At 38.8% G+C, this 19,418-nt stretch overlaps 2 protein-coding genes and 1 long non-coding RNA gene across 3 annotated transcripts; 2 read left to right on the forward strand and 1 right to left on the reverse strand.

Annotated features, from left to right (window-relative positions):
• The first annotated feature begins 3,963 nt into the window (after positions 1-3,963).
• On the forward strand, positions 3,964-5,480 carry LOC116168463 (keratin-associated protein 5-1-like). The gene is made up of 2 exons (XM_031484316.1): positions 3,964-4,096; positions 4,152-5,480. Exons 1-2 carry the CDS (start codon positions 4,069-4,071, stop codon positions 5,300-5,302), a joined length of 1,179 nt encoding a protein of 392 aa, XP_031340176.1. The 5' UTR covers positions 3,964-4,068; the 3' UTR covers positions 5,303-5,480.
• A 2,866-nt stretch (positions 5,481-8,346) lies between these two features.
• On the forward strand, positions 8,347-10,041 carry LOC116168619. The gene is made up of 3 exons (XR_004144801.1): positions 8,347-8,520; positions 8,909-8,973; positions 9,032-10,041. It is a non-coding gene; the product is annotated as an uncharacterized LOC116168619 (long non-coding RNA).
• A 3,834-nt stretch (positions 10,042-13,875) lies between these two features.
• LOC116168630 (ras association domain-containing protein 10-like) lies at positions 13,876-18,859 on the reverse strand. The gene is made up of 5 exons (XM_031484562.1): positions 18,669-18,859; positions 18,494-18,619; positions 14,994-15,217; positions 14,707-14,932; positions 13,876-14,448 (listed from the first exon to the last, which is right to left on the reverse strand). The coding sequence occupies exons 1-5, from the start codon at positions 18,849-18,851 to the stop codon at positions 13,957-13,959; spliced, it is 1,251 nt and encodes a 416-aa protein (XP_031340422.1). The 5' UTR covers positions 18,852-18,859; the 3' UTR covers positions 13,876-13,956.
• Positions 18,860-19,418: the final 559 nt, after the last annotated feature.

A 19,418-nucleotide genomic window follows, 5' to 3' on the forward strand; every position in this document is an offset into this window, starting at 1 on the left:
AATTGGCTAACTGCCTTATTGGTTCCAAATAATCAGAAAAAGATATAGTAGATAGTATAGGTACATTGGGAAAAAAGAGTGTCACAATGAGAAGCGTTAAAATACCGTCGTTTAATGTTGTACGTTGATATTTGAATTTTTATTGAGGTCGGCATTTTTATTGTATACACCCCCCTCACACAGAGCCTCTGACTACGGCCCTGATTCACTCGTTTTACACTTGACACAGGTGCACTTGACTGTGCATACGCATGAAGCGCCTTTTTCGTACTTGCAAGCAACTTCAGAGCAGTTGGTGCACTTGCAGTCAGTGCACTCGCATGGTATTACGCAAGTGCAGGTTCCATCAGAAGTGCATTTGCATTCACTCGTTGGGCACGTTTCACATTTGCAGTTGGCACAGATGCACTTGACAGTACATACACACGAAGCGTCTTCTTCGCATTTACAAGTAACTTCAGGGCAGCTGGTGCACTTGCAGCCAGTGCACTCGCATGATATTACGCAGGTTCCATCAGGAGTGCATTTGCACGAGATGGTTACTGAACAAACGAAATTATTTACAAAATGAATTAATAACAAAAAGTGGTTATTTACTGGCACAAATAGGCTTCGAACTGCTCATTATGTTACGATCTCTGAAACTAGGTTACACTTTTTCAATGTAGATACCTCCCCCACGATCAATGTTATATACATAATATAACTTGAATTGTACCGTGTGCAACTGCAGGCAGCTTGTTTTGCGCACGTCATAATTACACGCAGTGAAATCGGCACGACACTATACTATGACTCGACAATATACGATGACGATAAGAATTTTATCTCGAGGAGCCTGATTAGCTTCAACAAAATAATTATTTTCATATTTAATTAATGCAATTTTTATATATAGTCCATTTTTCAATTTCTACCTTAGTACGTTTCTCTTTCTCTTCAAAAAAGACGGTACTGCGCTCACATCTGGGGCGTTAGGTATTTTTTAAGATCTGTTAACGAAAAGAAGTCGCATGGTATAAAATATGGGCTGTTGGCTGCAGTGTCCATTGTTTTGGATAATGGCTAGAATATGACGGGCATTGTGGGCTCTGCAATTATGCAACGGTGGAGTTTTTGTTTCACTATGACTTAGGTTCCTTCAAGCAACCAATGGCGCGTCCATAAAAATCAATATTAATCGTGGTGCATTTCGCAATTTATTTAATAAGCAAAATGCCCTCACGAAATTACAGCGATACTCACTCAAAAACAATTTATACAAAAATAAAACTGTCACTATTAATAGTTGCACAGCAACCATAACAAACTCTTATTTCCCGTCCCCAAATTACGGTATATAACGTTATATATATACCTACTCTTTGGTGAAACCGTTGAGTGAAAACTTTTAATAATAATAACATTTATGGATTATTTGAATGGTTAAACCCATCAGTTATGGCAATACAATAAACAAATGAAAATCTTCCTCTTACCGTTAACGTAACGTAACGTACGAATTAATGCAAAGCAGTGGGTTTTTTAAGTGACCCTGAAACCTTTTTATTTAATCAATCAAATAATGTATTTTGAAAGAAAAGTTTTGAAAAAAAATTTAAAAAAGTGTCGGAGGATGTTTAGTGATATGCAACTGAGCAACTCAGAGATACTTGACTCGATTGAGAAAACCATAGCCATAGATCATTAATACTTATTTTATTTAAAAAATAATGAAGAACTAGAACATACAAAAATTACAAAATTTTTTTTCCTATTTATTGCACTATTGAGCATTGTAAGAAAAAGTAAGTATAAAAAATTAAATATATCCAAAAATTTTCCGCCTTTCCGCAGTTTTGCTGGCAAATTCTTTCAATATATCCTCTACTTCTACACTTTTTGTAATTTCTGCATGCGCATGCAGTAGAAGATGTGTTAGTCGCTTTTGAGTGATTTATCTACTCATTCTTAGAAGGGGCGCGGCTCCCCTTATGTAAAAACTGAGGGGGCAACTCGCCCCCTCTGACCCATACTCCCGACGTCGCTACCATATTCGAAGGTCTAAACTAGGACCATGGAGAACCTTCTGTGGTCTTCCTGAAGTTAAAAAACTTCGTATGATCCTTTTGAAGGACCCGTGGCAAAAGGTGGGGACACTGAGGCTTCCATGCCGTAGATATACGTCTACTGCGACTGCGGCTCTCAAATGTCTCCTGGAAACACACTTTTCAGGTTCAGGGAACTACATAACTTCAAACCCACCAAAAGGAGCTACCAGGGTCGGCGTAAGTCCGATCGACTGGAAAGTAGCTGCTCGTGTGGTTACCGAGGGATCTCTGAAATGGACGGTCAACACGGTCAGCTCATTTAAGAGTGCAGGACCGGACGGGATATTCCCGGTTTTCCTGCAGAAGGTCCTGACTGATTCTCACATGTCCCTAGGTAACACCCATTCCAGGCTCTGGGGACTAATTAACTGCGGACCCACCAAAAGAAAGTACTCGGGTTACCAAAAGATCTCTGCGGTCAACACGTTCAGCCCCTTTAAGAGTGCAGGACCGGACAGGATATTCCAGGCTCTTCTGATGTTGAAGCCTCTGCTTTTACGCTTCAGAGCCTCTCTAGCTTTATTATCCTTATGTCCCCGAAAGCCGGAGAAAGGTAAGAGTTGTGTCGCCACCTTAGCCGGGTCGTGCTAAATACGGCATGGTGAAGGATTACAGGCCCATCAGCCTATAATCGTTCCTTCTAAAAAAAGGCGGAGAAGTTGGTGGATCCATACTTAAGGGATGGGGTACTGGTTCATAGACCAGAGGGGGGAGGGGGGCTGGGGGCGTTTTTAGATATCGAGGGTGGGTTTAACAACACCACATTCGATTCATTTAGTGAGGCTGCTGAAAGATTTGGTACTGATGGGTCAATCGTAAGATGGATCCGAGTCATGCTCGGGAGCAGAGTCATTATATCCTCAATCGGGATGACGGAGATGAGCTCTTAGGGAATCTGCGCAGGGTGGGGTATTTGGTTCCACTGCTGTGGTGCCTGGTACTAGACGAGTTCCTCCGCACTCTGAACGAGGAGGCAACGTGGTATGCACAAGGATACGCTCTTGAACAGGTGGATAGGTGGCGCAGTAGCCATGGTCTTTCCGTTAACCCGGAAAAAACCGAGGTTGTTCCATTTACGAATAAACCTCGGAATAAACGGAAGGCGGACTTTGATGGGCTCACTTTTCGAGGACGTCAACTAAGTTTCACCAGGTCAGTGAGATATTTAACTGAAAGTAACTTTCACCCTACCATTGATCGAATCAAAAAACATCGCTCCAAACCGTTGATCGACAAAATTTCCAAACTACCTACGTGCCAAGTCATTTCTACTTATTTTCTTGCACAATTTTCAGTAGAAAGTGATTCGTGTTCTATAAGTCGCAATCGAAAATGTCTACGGAAATGCGTTGCTGCCGCTCTAATCGTGGTGTTATCGAAGAAGAAAAAGAGTAAATGGCTGAAAGAGTGAATGTAATTGGTAAACGGACTTTAGTTACCTACCTACTTACGTAAATGCATACCTACTAAAAAAAAATGAAAATGTTACCTATCGGAGAATTTAACGATGATTTGGAAGAGAACCTCTGGTACCAAATTAAACAAATAAATTTCGAAACTGGCAGTCTCTGTCTCACTCTATTATATTAATGTCTCCAAAAGAATACCTCATAAGCCGCAATTTTTTCTGAGATTAAGACCCGAGCGCAATAATGCAGTTTTTCGAAGAGCAAATAAATAATTTTTGTTATAAAATGGAGAAACGCCAAATTAAATGTATTAAACGTATATGATTGTACGGTATCCTCATTAAAATAATTACTTCATTGCAAATTATCAGGCTTGTCGTGATGAAATTCTTATCGTCATCGTATTGCCGAGTCATAGTATAGTGTCGTGCCGATTTCACTACGTATAGTAATGACGTGTGCAAAACAAGCTGCCCGCAGTTGCACACGATGCGATTTCAGTTACGTATATATAACAATGATCGAGGGAGGTATCTACATTCCAACCTCGTTTCTGTGATAGTGACATAATGAGCAGTTCCAAGCCTGTTTGTACCAGTAAGTAACCACTTTCTGTTATTAATTAATTTTCTAAATAATTTCGATTGTTCAGTAACCATCTCGTGCAAATGCACTTCTGGTGGAACCTGCACTTGCGTAGTATCATGCAAGTGCAGCAACTGCAAGTGCACCAACTGCCCTGAAGCTGCTTGTAACTGTGAGGAAGGCGTTTCATGTGTTTGCACCGTCAAGTGCATCTGTGTCAACTGCAAATGTGAAACTTGCCCAACGAGTGAATGCAAGTGCACTTCTGGTGGAACTTGCACTTGCGTAGTATCATGCAAATGCACCGACTGCAAGTGCACCAACTGCCCTGAAGTTGCCTGCAAGTGCGAAGAGGGCTCTTCGTGTGTATGTACCGTCAAGTGCATCTGTGTCAACTGCAAATGTGAAACGTGCCCAACGAGTGAATGCAAATGCACTTCTGGGGGAACTTGCACTTGCGTAGTATCATGCAAGTGCACCGACTGCAAGTGCACCAATTGCCCCGAAGTTTCCTGTAAGTGCGAAGAAGGCTCTTCGTGTGTATGTACCGTCAAGTGCATATGTGTCAACTGCAAATGTGAAACGTGCCCAACGAGTGAATGCAAATGCACTACTGGCGGAACTTGCACTTGCGCAGTTTCATGCAAGTGCACCGACTGCAAGTGCACCAACTGCCCTGAAGTTGCTTGTAAGTGCGAAGAAGGCGCTTCGTGTGTATGCACCGTCAAGTGCATCTGTGTCAACTGCAAATGTGAAACGTGCCCAACGAGTGAATGCAAATGCACTTCTGGGGGAACTTGCACTTGCGTAGTATCATGCAAGTGCACCGACTGCAAGTGCACCAATTGCCCCGAAGTTTCCTGTAAGTGCGAAGAAGGCTCTTCGTGTGTATGTACCGTCAAGTGCATATGTGTCAACTGCAAATGTGAAACGTGCCCAACGAGTGAATGCAAATGCACTACTGGCGGAACTTGCACTTGCGCAGTTTCATGCAAGTGCACCGACTGCAAGTGCACCAACTGCCCTGAAGTTGCTTGTAAGTGCGAAGAAGGCGCTTCGTGTGTATGCACCGTCAAGTGCATCTGTGTCAACTGCAAATGTGAAACGTGCCCAACGAGTGAATGCAAGTGCACTTCTGGAGGAACCTGCACTTGCGTAGTATCATGCAGCTGCACCGACTGCAAGTGTACCAACTGCCCGAAGACATGCAAATGTTAATATGGCGAAGCTGTACGGTTTGGCGGACTGGTGTGTGAAGAGTTTAGTGGGCATTGCAGTTTATATTCTTTAATGTAGGTACTTCTGTAGTAAACTCTTACTTCTAGCAGCACAACATAATGTACAGTTTATATTCTTTTATTGTTTAAGCAATGTTGGATTGGGTTAATAAATTTTATACATGTATTCAATTCATATAGTTTTCATATACCATGCACTATCAGCGGGAGACCCGAGATTAACCTATATTTTTTCAAGAGTACAGCACACTTTCTATGAATAGAAAAATGGTGTCAATTTAAATTTGTATACGTCTTTAAACTTACTATTTTTTTTACTTCAGCAGCCACAAAATAATCATGATTTTAGCGTGCTGCACCTCCACAGAAACGCAACCCACAGTACACCTATTCAACGCTCTCAGAGACCAAAAAAACCCTGCAAGAACGCAACATCCCCCACGTACCTGTTACTCACCGCCGCCGCCAGTGAAGGTGACGCGTAAAGCCCACGCTTTGTTCGATCCTGCAAGCAAGTCGAGACCACACCGATACCACAGAGTCTTCCAACGGATCCAATTCACTTTCACCCACCGGGTCAGCATGGATGATGCTGTCTGATGGACTCCGTGCCACCATTGTAATAATTACTTTTTCAATGATACCATCCAACTGGTGACTGTAATCGGAAAAGTGCGTGGCTCCAAGAGCACAAGGCACACCCTCTCAATCCCCATAGGTAGGGATAAGTTATAAAAACAGCAACAAGCTTCAAGCAGTAGCTGCTTTACAGAATAGGGATACCCTGCGGCCATCTACCTTACCAATCACGTCAGAGTCTTCAGAGATCACTGTTCAAGTTTTATAACACTTGATACTTTGCGCTTTTCCAGGAATGCATCTTTTTATAAGATCACTCCTGGCTACGAGCATACCTAAGCCTGGCTACACACGTCCCGGATGGATGCGTCCGGTACTGGGACCGCAACGGTTTACAACTCTTCACACTTGGCGGTTTTTTTCCCGATCCGGTAGAGTCTTGTCAGTGCCCAGTACCCTCTGTAGCAGAGAACACAACGAATCGCAAGCAGAAACGCGTTATTACGACGTGGTTTCTGTATCGGCGGGGTCGTTGACTTCAGAAAGAAAGACAAAGAGTATATTGGGTTCACCCTGTAGGCTGTAAACTGGAAGACTTTCGGATTCAACTGGGTTATCTCTTAAGGCCGACGCGCACCCACGCGCCACATGCATCCGTCGGTCCGGCGCGGGCGCTGAATAGCTTAACTCAGCACGTCGTCTGAAACGGTGAAAGCTATCCTATACAACACAACTCCCATTACTACTGTGCTAGTGTAAATAATGTACAGCAGTGGACTTGGTATGGATCCCTGCGGCTCACCTGCAGTAATCGGAAGCAATTGTGATACTGATAATACCCCGTTAAGTTAACATAGTTACCAATAAGTTGTACTTCTAGCCGTGTTATCAAAATCAATGGAATGCAGAATGGGTAGTAGAATATCATGGTTAATTGTATCGAATGCTTTACAATAACAAGCACCATCATACTATTATCAATAGCCGATAGATCTGATCCATTACTATGCTATGCTATGATTAGGTCAAGAATCAATCTAGATACGTTTGTGTCTGAGATACAGGGTAAAAAAGGTAAAAACTGCCTATTGTTAGCCATTTTTGTTGATGGTCTCGGCTGCCTCAATTACCATGGATACAAGAAACAAAACAAAATCTTCATGAATCCATGGCCTACTGTTTAAAAAACCGTAAAAAATAAGGTTTTTATTTTTGGTTTGTGAATAAGATTTAAAAAAAAATGGTACACACGGTACATATCGTGTTTTAACACGTCTCATTCATATAAAACTCCATTTCTAAAATATTCGTGTCAATGGATTGATATACCTGAGAGTTATATGCAAACTCAACTTGCAAAAAATTGGAAATTTATTTATTGCAAGCTGTAAGTATTCGTGTATTAATTCTTCTGGATTCCGTATAACAACGTTTGTATATATTTGTTGACAAATCAGCTGATCGCCGTGAAAGCAGATAAGATTATTGGCTGCATATTATATGGGTCATAAAATTATTTATAAGTTCTCAAATTCTATGTAGCGAGGAATTGTTGTTGTTATTGAGAAAAGGTTCTGATGTTCTTCCCTAATTTGCATGTGGTTCTTGTTTATATAGTGCCTTCGAGATACGAGAGTCACCTCAATATTTCTTCTTCAAATTCTGTCCAGATACAGCCTTCAACCACTCAAAACGTTTTTGCACCTCGAGCCATAGGTACTTGAACACAGAAAAATCAAACTTCTGCTGTGGTAACACGAGTACAGTAATTGCTTTTGTTTGTCGACATTCCTTCCGTGGTCGCTGTCGATTGAAAAATCGCAGGAGGGTGTTGCGTTTCTTACATTCTCTCCCTCTAGTTGACGTGCGGGGGCACTAATAACGGCCACGTTGCCAAGTCATATCAGAGTATATATACTCTTTGGTCATATTCATATACCTGACCCAACAGAGACTAAGGATTTCAATCTTTAAGAAATAAGGCCTTTAGGAGGGCTTCGGATTCATTCGAATCTGTCCGTTAATTAAGCTTTTTGTTGCTTTTAAAATCTCCAAAACCCTTTAAAATCTTCAAGAAACTTCAGGAATGGTTGGACAGTATGAATCTAATTGAAAACTGTCTCTCTGATATTTAGCTACCAAGATCTTAATTTTTTTATAAAAGGTGCGAGAACAAACAAACCACCGAGCATGGTTGAGGAAAAAAAATGTCAAACTGAACGCCTTCGCATTAGCATTAAAAATTCAATCTGAATTTCAGAATATACCTCAATAGGTGCACAAACAACGGAAAAGTACCTACAAATCGACAACTTTAACAATTTGGAATTGACGTTAATATACAATTTAACGACCACACTTATGCATATGAGTGGGTTTAATATTTTTCAATAAAGCTAATAAGTTGTTATGTTAATTGTTGCGATGCTTAATAGGCTATAAAAACCACACGTCCTAGCCTAGCCTAATCAAAAGAATAGCAGAAACTGGGCGTGAGGGCTTAATCCAGTTCCTTCTTTAGGTACTAGTATAGACGGGGTATTAATTAATGTAGAAGGAAGGAAATCTGATGATTTCAAAGACGACCACTTCCGTTAAAAATAACTGAATAAATACTGGGTAAGTACATACACAGGTCATCAGCGCCCAAAATAGATAACATAATTTTCACGTAGGGTTAGTACTAGTAAGTGGCGCACCTAATCGAGGAAAATATTTGTAAAAAATGCTGGGCTCATATTGCGCTTTTCCTATCAACTCGAGTATTGGTAAACAGTTGTAATATTTGAATATGTAGTGTCAAGTGTATAGTTTCTAAAACATTAAAACGAAGCGTCTAAGGTATTTTTCCATCAAATTTGTACCTACTTATAATACTGTAAGTAGCTACTACGAGTATTACAGTACGTCACTGTTTTTCTGAATTGCACATGGTGGATTTTGAGTGTACTTGCTGGGAGAGGGGACATGTAATCTTCACATTTATATTGTGCGACTTCCATTTCAGAGCCGTTGTTGTGATTCGATAGTTGGAGAGATTTACAATGAGTGCCCCAGTACTAGCGTGTTCCTGTAAGTACTTACCTATCTAAATTTTTCTGTTTCCTACATTTTTTGTTTCTAATTTTAGTAACAAAAGCGTGCAACTGCATCCAGGATGGAAATTGCACATGTGCCCCTGGACACTGCCACTGCAACTGTGGATCAACCGAGGGTAGCAAATGTGAAGCCAAATGCTGCCCAAGTGCAGAAAAATGCAAATGTTCCTCAGGCGGCCCTTGCACTTGTGGGGACAACTGTTCCTGTGCGGATTGCAAATGCAAAAGTGGTTGTAAACGATCCGATTCTCATGGGGGTGCTTGCACGCGTACTTAACGCAACGATTCTGGTCTGTTTAATGAATTCATTATTGTTTATATCATGTAATAATCCAAAAGCGGAACTTGTATACCAAGCTAATACAAACTGCATTACAAGATTTATATAATTTATGCTGTATTATTTTCTTCATCTCCTAACCAGTTAATTATGCTCAGATTGCGAATATTATTTGCCAAAAACTGAAGTCATCGAACACAAGTTACGCGATAAGGATTATTGTTATATTAGTCCCTACCTTTATTTGCTGCAGTAAAGATTACACAGTGTTTATCAGGTCCGTCTGGTAAACCTCTATAAGAAAGTTATTTCCACCTAAAAATTTAAATAAACAACATTATCAATATACTTCAGCATCGTTTATCAAGGTAGACTAAATAATAAAACCAGTTACACTAATGCGATTGGTTGGTTTCAGATGTCCAGAAAATAATTGACATTTGACATCTTTAAGTACTTATGTAAGTAATTATGATAAAACATTCACTCCATTTTGATTAACAAGTTCAAACGCACTTGTACTCGTATCTACCGTATAAGAATTTTGCATGAAATCCAGACATTGGGACTGTTCATAGATCCAACCAAGTTATCGACCAAAACTAGCTCTAGATTTGTGGACGTGGTGGAAGGTTTGCAGGCACATGAAGTCAGCATCGTCAGTACTCGTTCAGTAAAATAGAATAGCGTTATAGATATCATTTTGTGTATTTAATGAAGTTTCGTGCTGCCCAATTTATCAGGATATCAAAAAAATTAGTAGGTGTCAAATTTTTGTCATTTAATTCCACAAGCTAGTTTTGTTTTGTTTTTGTCATCAAAATCTTGTTTATTAAAAAAGAAGTGAAGTTTCCTGAACCTGGCCTGACAGCGAGTGTTTGTGTCAATTCTAAGTGGGCCTGAATATTGCAAAATTTTTACGACCATATTAATTATTGGATTATTGTAAAACTGTAATAATTAAGATTTTTTTATTTGTCTGTCGAACGCCTGCGTGCGTGGTATGTGTAGAATCAGGCTCTAAATGCCTCTTTCTCTCCCAGAGTAATTGTTTTAATTTTTTATGTGTGCCAAATAAATTTGTGTTATTTCAATTCATTGGCTGTGTGTTTAATCGATCCCATTGTGCGACCCAGATAGTTTTCATGTCAGATTTTTCTTTTCGTGCACAACAGTTATGCCAGGCATTAATCGTCATTTTGCTTGGAATTGTCGGGAGCTGATCGAGGCCACTGTGTCTCAGAAATTTAATAAAATTCAAGTCAGAATTGGGATTTTCATTGTAATGGATGCCGGATGTGTACGAGGATAATAATAATATAAAGTTTCAACGTTGAATTGATTTGAACTAGTCGGGCAGGTGTTTTGTGGGTGGTTTAGTAACCGTTTGGAATTTCACACAGAAATACGAATCATTCTAGCGTTTTATTTTGAGTTCCTTCCCTAATGAGCTCCATGGAAATGTGTTTTTTTTACATCTACAGTGATATTCATGTCGAAGTAGACATAGGGATTTCCTATGTCTACTTTTAAATGATAAAAACTCTTCTAAAGGACACCTAATTACTTTATGCTACCAAAATAACTACCTAGGTACAACAAATGAAGATCTGCCTGTCATATTAATTATTTTGAATATTATCGCTTTGACAACTAAAGAAAAAGTTGATATTTACAAATGGTATAGTGCCGGTAACAGTTAAAGGAGCTTAAGAGATTTATTTTCTGTGAAGCCAAAGCAACAATATTCAAATTAATAATTAATATGACAGCCAGATCTTTATTTGTTTCAAGAAGTTATTTTGATTGCATAAAATTAGGCGTCTTTCAGAAGAACTTTCGTCATTTGAAAGTAGGCATAGGAAATCCCTATGTCTACTTCTACATGAATATCAATGTACCTATATCATAAGGGTGTTTGGACGATGCAATCACGTGCTACTCTTTGATTTCAAATTCAAGCGGGTTCCTGTTAGTTTTTGAAAGCAATAACCACGTAGATTTTCCTTCCGCGATGCTGGAGTGTGAATATAGCGAAGAGCCTGTGTGCATGATCTGTTATTCATTTCTGAGGGTAAAAAATGTTGTGCTCCCAAGAGCGAGCGAACAATACTAGCGGCATAACCAATTTCACAATGATATTACCATAGCCAAACATGCACATTCACGATGTTTGTCCTTGCGTGCCTATGCCATACTATGTGATCAAAAAAGTGTTGCTGTCGAGTCACCTTTGGAATTTTTATTTACAAGGGAAATCATATTTAACTTGAACTTCCAAAGGCGACTCGACGTCAGTCTTTTTTTGATCACCCGTTATTATACCTGCAGTATCCGACCCTCCCCGTATCAAATTTTTGTTCTGTGCAGTGGAGGAAAAAAATTTCATTAACAAATCAGACCAATAGAAACTTCCAAACTTCAATGGCACCATGGGATCAGTTTGATATTTAGAAAAGGACGATGAAAACGAAACAACTTTCTAACAGTTCTAATAAACATTTCTCCTGCTTTAAGACAAACAATGGTTGTTGCCTAATATTATTTTAATTTAAAAGGATAGAGTTACAAGTGTAAAAAAATCCTGTTGTTGTCATAACTACGCCACCCAGAGCAGCACGTGGGGCCTGTTAGGAGGGATTTTCCGGTTCGCGGGAGACGCGCCACGATCTTGAAGCATATTTTACATGTGCGTTTGAATTAGTGAAATTTAGAGGAAAATGTGCTAAATATTATTCCAGAGGTATTTTTCCATAACATTAACAATAAATCAACGTGTAGAAACAATTTTCAGTACCAATCGTGCACATTAAAAGAGATATTTGTGTTGACCTACTTCATGTGTGACAGCCATAACAAGTTGCTATGAAAAGGATTAAGATTCGAAGGAAGCCTTCGTCTTCAGAATCGTGCCATTGTTCGTCGTTCTACTTTTCTATTATCATTTGAAAACTTGGATCGTTTACCTACATTTTTACTGTTTGACATCATGTATCTGAAGCAGAATGACCTACAGCTACAGGAATGTTACTGATTTTCGATTACGCCACAACAGGTCTCTCCCATTTCGAATGATGTATCAAATGAACTCATGACAAATTCGTCAGGCCAGGAGGAATTATTTGGTCTAACAGACGATATAATCCTACCGAGGAAAAAAAACAATCAAATGTACATATTCTTGGACCCATTTATCGACGATGCTGCATGCTGGATTCGATTGTACAAATATTACGCCAGGAAGATTCGTTTCTAAAATTTCGCGCAGGGAGAATTTATCCTCGTCGGGTACAGGCTTAAACGTGATTTTTAAGGCCGTCTACAAATTGTTGTAATTCTTAAAAAATGCCGTAACGAAAATTGATTTTCTATGGTTCGCCAGTAGTAGCTAGTGAAGTAATCCTGCAGTACAGCTCGTACGTAAGCTGGCGTGGCATCGTTGGTAGTGATGTTACCTTTCGGAAGTGTAATGCGATATGGCGAAGATCCTGGAACCGAGGATACTATACTGGGTGCAAATTTTCCAATAGTGCATTTTCTCGGGAGGCGCTGAGATATAGGCGCCTTTTACGTTCAGGGTTGTGCGTTTTCAGATTTCGTGAGAGCAATTGCAGGAGTTCATAATTACGAGTACTTAGTGAGTCATTTATTTACAGGTCCTTTGTGTGAGCTTAAACCATGCAGTACATAGACTGCTAAATACATGCCCACGACTACAATGCCCCTCCGTTCCCATCCCTAACTTTACCCATCCTTACAATCCCGTTCTCTGGCTGAAGAGGGCCAGGAAGCCCTGAGCAGCCTGCCTCCGGTATCGCTGTAGTCAGGGGTGCCGGAGGAATGCAACACGTTGGCCTTTTTCCTTTTTCCTTTTCCCTATCCGTAACCACCCATTTTGTATTGAAAGGATAGGACTAATAGCAGTCCATGTACTGTGTATGGTCTAAGATAGAAAGAGACAAACGTCCTTTACACCAATAAAAGATAACTTGGTTCTATAAGCATTTCCAAAATCAGATAACCAGTCGATTCCGCTAAATCAAAATAGGTCGCTTCAATATACAGGAAATACGTGGGATGGGTGTAGAATGAGTGTAGATTTACGGCATTTTAAGAAATAGGTATGATATCTTGCCGATAATGTCAACTTTATTTCCAAAGTAAGGCGACTGTTTGGGACGAACCTCTCCATTATCCAAATTATATTGAGTTAAAAATTATAAACATTATTGATATTGGTACGGTAGCTTGTAGTGAATATCATAGAATTTTTTGCCTTCAACAGCAACATTAATTATTCATTAAAGCCGACTTTAGATAAAGGAGACTTTTTCGTTATTATATAAATTGTGTCAATTATACCTACTTGTGTAAAATTTCCTTGGGTTTCAAAATTTGAGTTACATGCAAAATTTTATCTTTTTTCCTTGAGAGAGACGAATGAAGAGAATGTTTGGGACAGGAGTGGAAGAGGATAGTCAGAAACAGCAAGAGAGAAAAGCTGAAGTAGAATTGCTTGGATTTTCTTCTCAACACAACATAGAAAACAAAAACATATATTTATTTACATAATGGTATAAACTGTCACGTAAAAAATCACGTGACACGATTAAATATTATTGACTTAATTTTAATGGTTAGGTACATAATATTTGGTATAGCAAATGAACTGATTTATCAAACTAAGGTATCTAAGACTTCTTTGGTATAATGTGATTTATAATTTGTGTAATACTCTCGTTTCTGTGGCCTAAGCGTTGTACTATATAGAAGTGCTTGTAACATCTCACACTCTTGTTCTTCGTTTATCAAATCCTTATGTAAATTATCTAAATACGATTTTCTACTTGACAACTTTTCCCGAGTTTCCTCAAGAACTATTTCGTTGTGTTGCATCTCACACGCACTTTTCGTCATTTCCGTTCGCAAGTTGGACAGTGCCTTCCCGATTTCGTCCGTGCAGTTTTTATTCTGCTTCTCGTACTTTTTTATGTTTGCGTGTAACCTAACAAGGCATTCCTCTTCTTTTAACAGTTTTTTGTTTAACTTCGAAATCATTTCAAATAATTCTGATTGTGCCTTCAAAGTCGTTTCGCTTTCGATTGAGCTGGTGTCATCATCCTTAATATCTTTCTGCAGCTCTTCCGACGATGGTGAAAAACGCTCATTCTGAAATGATAGAGAAATAATTACATAAAATTATATGCCAGTAACCAACAAAGCAGATAAAATCTGTACAATTTGATATAGGTAATCATAATTTAGTATGCTTAAGAACATTAATATGATTGGATGTCATTAACTACTTATATTAGATATTTTATACTCGCTGATTATTAATAATGGGAGTTTCATCACGAAAGAAAGCAAAGTAACAAGATTAAAAGTTGATTATTTACTGATCTTAATTTAAGGGCTGTTACTAACCTCAACGGAAGACGCCTGTTTATTATGATTAGATTGCTCACTATCCCCTTCGGTTACAACCCCACTATCACTATGCCTGTCAGCGTTAGGATTCTCTTCCAAATTCGGATCGACCGCTTCCGATAATCCCTTAAGATAAGTTTCTAACAAATAATTACTTCCGTGCTTCCTAACCCTCGCTTTGTGTGTTTTTTCTTCTAGGTAACCGATTTGATGCTCACTGTGTCTGAAAATTTAAAAAGGTAATTAAGTACACATTAATAAAGTTCGCTTTTTTGTCAACTCACCTTAATTTTCTGAGCTGTTTCCTAATCACCTCCCCTTGCGCTAAAACTAACTTAATTAGTTGCTCTGTGCTCGACGGTTGTTTTTCACTTTGCAAGGCGTGTAATCGACGTGGATGAACTGTTTTGTAAGCACTTCTATCTGAGCGTGTACTTGAGTCTGATCTGCAACGTTTTTTACGACTTAGATACCTCTCGTCTTTTATTCTTCTTAGGGAGATTTTTACCTGAAAGTGCGTTTATGATAAAACCTTTATCTTTACACAATACGTAATAAGAACTTTTGCAGTAAATTACTACCCCCATACAAGCATTATGTTTAGCAATATTTCGAAAAAAAAGACGTGTACCGCTTCATAAGGAAAGAGAATAGAACTACTACTAATATTCGAAATTACTTTAAGATAAGAACCAAGTGTTCAAGTAGAAACGTGACAGTGTTGCCTCGAACTCACGGACCTTAACAGTTTCGTTCCGTTTAGATTCGGCGAGGTATTTAAGTAAAAATCTGGTGGGAGAGCGAGATCCTTACTCGCGTAAAACTTGCTAATTAATTAAAAGTCCTAACCGAAAGCCGTATAACCGCAATGTATGGGAAAATCGTTCTCCTCAACCGAAGCCGGTACCACCATTTTAAACAGTTTACCGAACGTGGCCTCTACAATTTACCTTTTTTTTATTTTTTCGTATCTATTGCCGATTGCCCTGCGTTTCGAAATAATTGCGCCCAGAGGTAATCTTCTTTAAAATAAAACTCCATAACTATGTGTTTGCTGAGGGTTATAAGGTCCGAACGCGGACCCATTTTTAAGTTCGGTTCTAGTTGTTTAAGGTAGGTATGTATGCTATAAACATTTTAACGATTTAAATTTTTTATAAGATTTTTTTGATTTTGGTAACGCGTAAGCTCGGATTCAGTGGCTACGCCGCCTCGCCTCTCTCAAACACGTGATGACCCGTAACTGTGCTTCAACAAGGTATTGAGGGAATTTTGTAAAACTGTATATATATCGGGATTTTTTGGTGCGCTGATTAAGAATCTGATGTTTATTAAAAAAAACAAAAACAAAATGGCGGACAAAAGTAAGGAAATGTCATTATATTTAAACGAAAGTCGGTATAGTGGAGTTTTTGGGAATTTGATGTCCCATTTTTAAAAACCAAAATGGAGGATCCAATATGACGGATAAAAATTACACAAAATTGTTGTTTTTAAATGAAAGTTGGGGTAGTAGGGTTTTTTTGGGTGCGCCAATAAGAATCTGATATTAGATTTTCAAAAAACAATATGCCGGACAAAAATTGAGGAACTTTGTCGTATTTAAATGAAAGTCGGTATAGTGAAGTTTTTGGGCGGGTTAATTGCAAATCGTGTGACAAAATATAAATAAAAAACCAAATGGAGGATCAATTTGGCGGATAAAAAGTACGAAAAATTGTTTTTAAATGTAAGTTGGTGTAGTAGGGTTTTTTGGGTGCGCTGATTAAGGATCAGATGTTAGATTTTTTAAAAACAAAATGGCGAATCCAATATGGCGGACAAAAATCACGAAATGTGCTTGTATTTCAATGAAAATCGGTCTAGTGGAATTTTTGGGCGTGTTAACTGGCAATCTGTCCTGATGTTAAATTAAAATTAATTAAATTAATTAAAATTAAAAAACAAAATGGAAGATCCAATATGGCGGATAAATTAGACCCCTCTAAGGCTTTCTATTTAATAAAGATGGTCAGTTTTGAACTGATCCTTTGGCTTAGGGTTAACGCATTCTATTACCGGAATTTAATGCAGAGCATACTATGAACCTGCCAAATTATTAATTTAAAAGTCCTTCTTTTCGAGATTTGGAGCCACTGTGCACCGTTCCAAAACGCCACATATTTTCTATAGGAAAAATTCGTTTAACCTCCGAAAAGCGCATTTTTACATGAACAAATACCAGGCGAAACCACAAATGGGATTATTTTATTATCCCTCCTTCGCCCGCTTTAAATGTTTAAACCAACATAAAGTAAAATAATAAAAATGGTGAAATTCAACAAGAAAATATCGATCGTCTAGGTTAGGCAATTTCTTATAGGTCTCTCTCTTAATCCTCATTTTCTGCTTTCTACCCACCGACAGATGCATGTTCACATCTTTCATTTTCCCTCTATGAATACCTCCTTCCGACACTTCGTTTCATGGTATTTCCAATGGATATTTTAATCCCAACGGCAATTAAATAAAAATTTGTTCTGGCTAGCACAAACACCACCCGCACACCTGCGCATGCGCGTTCTGCTTAAAAGCTTTTCAGCTCCTTCATTTATGTCTATAAGAACATGCGTACCAAATTTAGTTCCAATAGGTTCAGCCGCTTAGACTAAAATCAGAGTACAGATTCGGATTCCTGGTGCTTCAAAACGTGTACTTCCGTCAAGAAAGTGGGGATCATTTTTTTACCCCGTTAAAATACCTCCCTTACTAACGTGACGGTGGTAAAAATGGTAACGCACTTCCATTTGGGTAACCGAGAGTGTCATTGTCCAGGAGGGAGACAGGTAACGTTGAGTTGCGAGCGATGGTTCCTTTCAGATTTTATGTTCGGCGCTCAATAGGTACTTATTTATGTAACGAAATCATAGTGAAGCTTTTATGACGTTTTAGCCCAAGGTGGAGCCGAGATTCAAAATATTTCTCTGGCTGGTTCTGCTATCTCGTTCCCTCACAATACAGTGCGTTCGAGATAAGAGGGTCACCTCAATATCTCTTTTATTTGGCGAGATACGAAAAATTTGTTAAATATAATTTTATATGGGACATTTATCTGGTCACATATTCAAACTTCTGGTGTAACCGAAAATCGATGCAACTTTTGTTTTTCAAATGAAATGCCTATATTTTTTTACGATATTTGAAAAGTGCAATCAATGTTCTGCACAACATAAAATATGCATATGGTCGTCACTGACCGCATCTGAAAGAAGAAAGGCCCTGTTAATGTTGTGAAGATTTCCTTTTTTCCCGTCTTGGTTCTTACATTTAAGTTTGCTTCCAAAGGTTGCCATTGGGCCCCGAACTGAAAAGTCTAAATGCCTCACTTGAGACCGGAAGCATGGGGCCTTTAAAAAGAAGACATTGCTTTTATATTAACCCTTGAAAGATCATCAAATTGACAGGTTGGTGATATTGGCGTTCGCGCGGATGAAAAGTAAGAAAAAAGTGTCCGCGCAGATTCGAAGGTTGGTAAAGTGGTAAAAGTAACGCATGAACTGTCTAACGTGAGGGTGTCACAGTTCAGAAGTTTAAATTATGATAGGTTGCGATAAAAATTAAAGAATAATAATATATAATTGAAGTACAATTACTTCTAACTTTGGTTTCTTGAATTTTGAACAATGCGGAAATGACGATATGCCGAACGGAGCATATCGAATGGATGTAATAGCACTTGTGATTTACTTGGGCAAAAGGTATCTACGTGAATCGCGCAAACTGTAAAAATTAACTAAATGCAAACCTCTGGTTGTGCTGTACCCCACGCGTTCCAAATATCTAAAATGGCTGCTTGTGGATCTAATGGCTGTTCGACGCCTCTCCATCTTTCTGTGATGTGGTAAAGTTCCGATTCATTTACGTAGTGACCCTGAAATAGGCCGTCTACACGCCAATCAACGCGAATGTGAATTACCTACCCTGGATTCTTCGTCCCTTAACAGAACGGAAACGATGTCTTGGCACGTAGTTTCAGCAACAACCCCGGACACCCACCGCTGTTCACCTCTAATCCAAATTGGCAACTCTTCACCGCTACTATCACTATCGGCATCCGATTCCCTTATTAGCAAGTCTTTCTTTGCAGTTTCCATCCACATCATTCTAGTATCTGTAAAAGAAGAATGGCGTTATAGAATCTGATGTAGATACCAACTAAAAACGAGTTGTAGACGATGGGAAACTCGAAGAAGTTAGACGCTCACGTAATCTCTCCACCGGAAAGGCACGTACACGACACTCCGCACCTCTCCAGATATTCATTGAAAACGATCGATTCATGAGCGATTTGTTATTATAATATCGACTACTACGAAAAACATCCTGCCATAAAACGGCATCGCGCTAATTAAACAATTCTTAATAATCGACTGCACTAAATTGAAATTTAATGATATGTCTCCCCTTATTTAGAATAAAATTCCGGTATCAAAAACAAAATTAATATAATAACTACTTGAGGTCATATTAAAAAGTGTTCAAGTGCAAATTATGACAATCAAAAACGAATGAAATCCACTGATGAGTCAAAATTATGCTCACCGCCTCGTAATCAAAATGTCGTTTCTTTGCACTGCGCTTTTATTGAAGTTGTTTTAATATAAGTGCATTTACAAAGTTGTACCTTAATATTTCTTAGTAAATAATACTTTTGCTCGGCAGGGATAATG

This window comes from Photinus pyralis, unplaced genomic scaffold, assembly GCF_008802855.1.
Source record: "Photinus pyralis isolate 1611_PpyrPB1 unplaced genomic scaffold, Ppyr1.3 Ppyr1.4_LG4, whole genome shotgun sequence".
Classification (NCBI taxonomy): Eukaryota; Metazoa; Arthropoda; class Insecta; order Coleoptera; family Lampyridae; genus Photinus; species Photinus pyralis.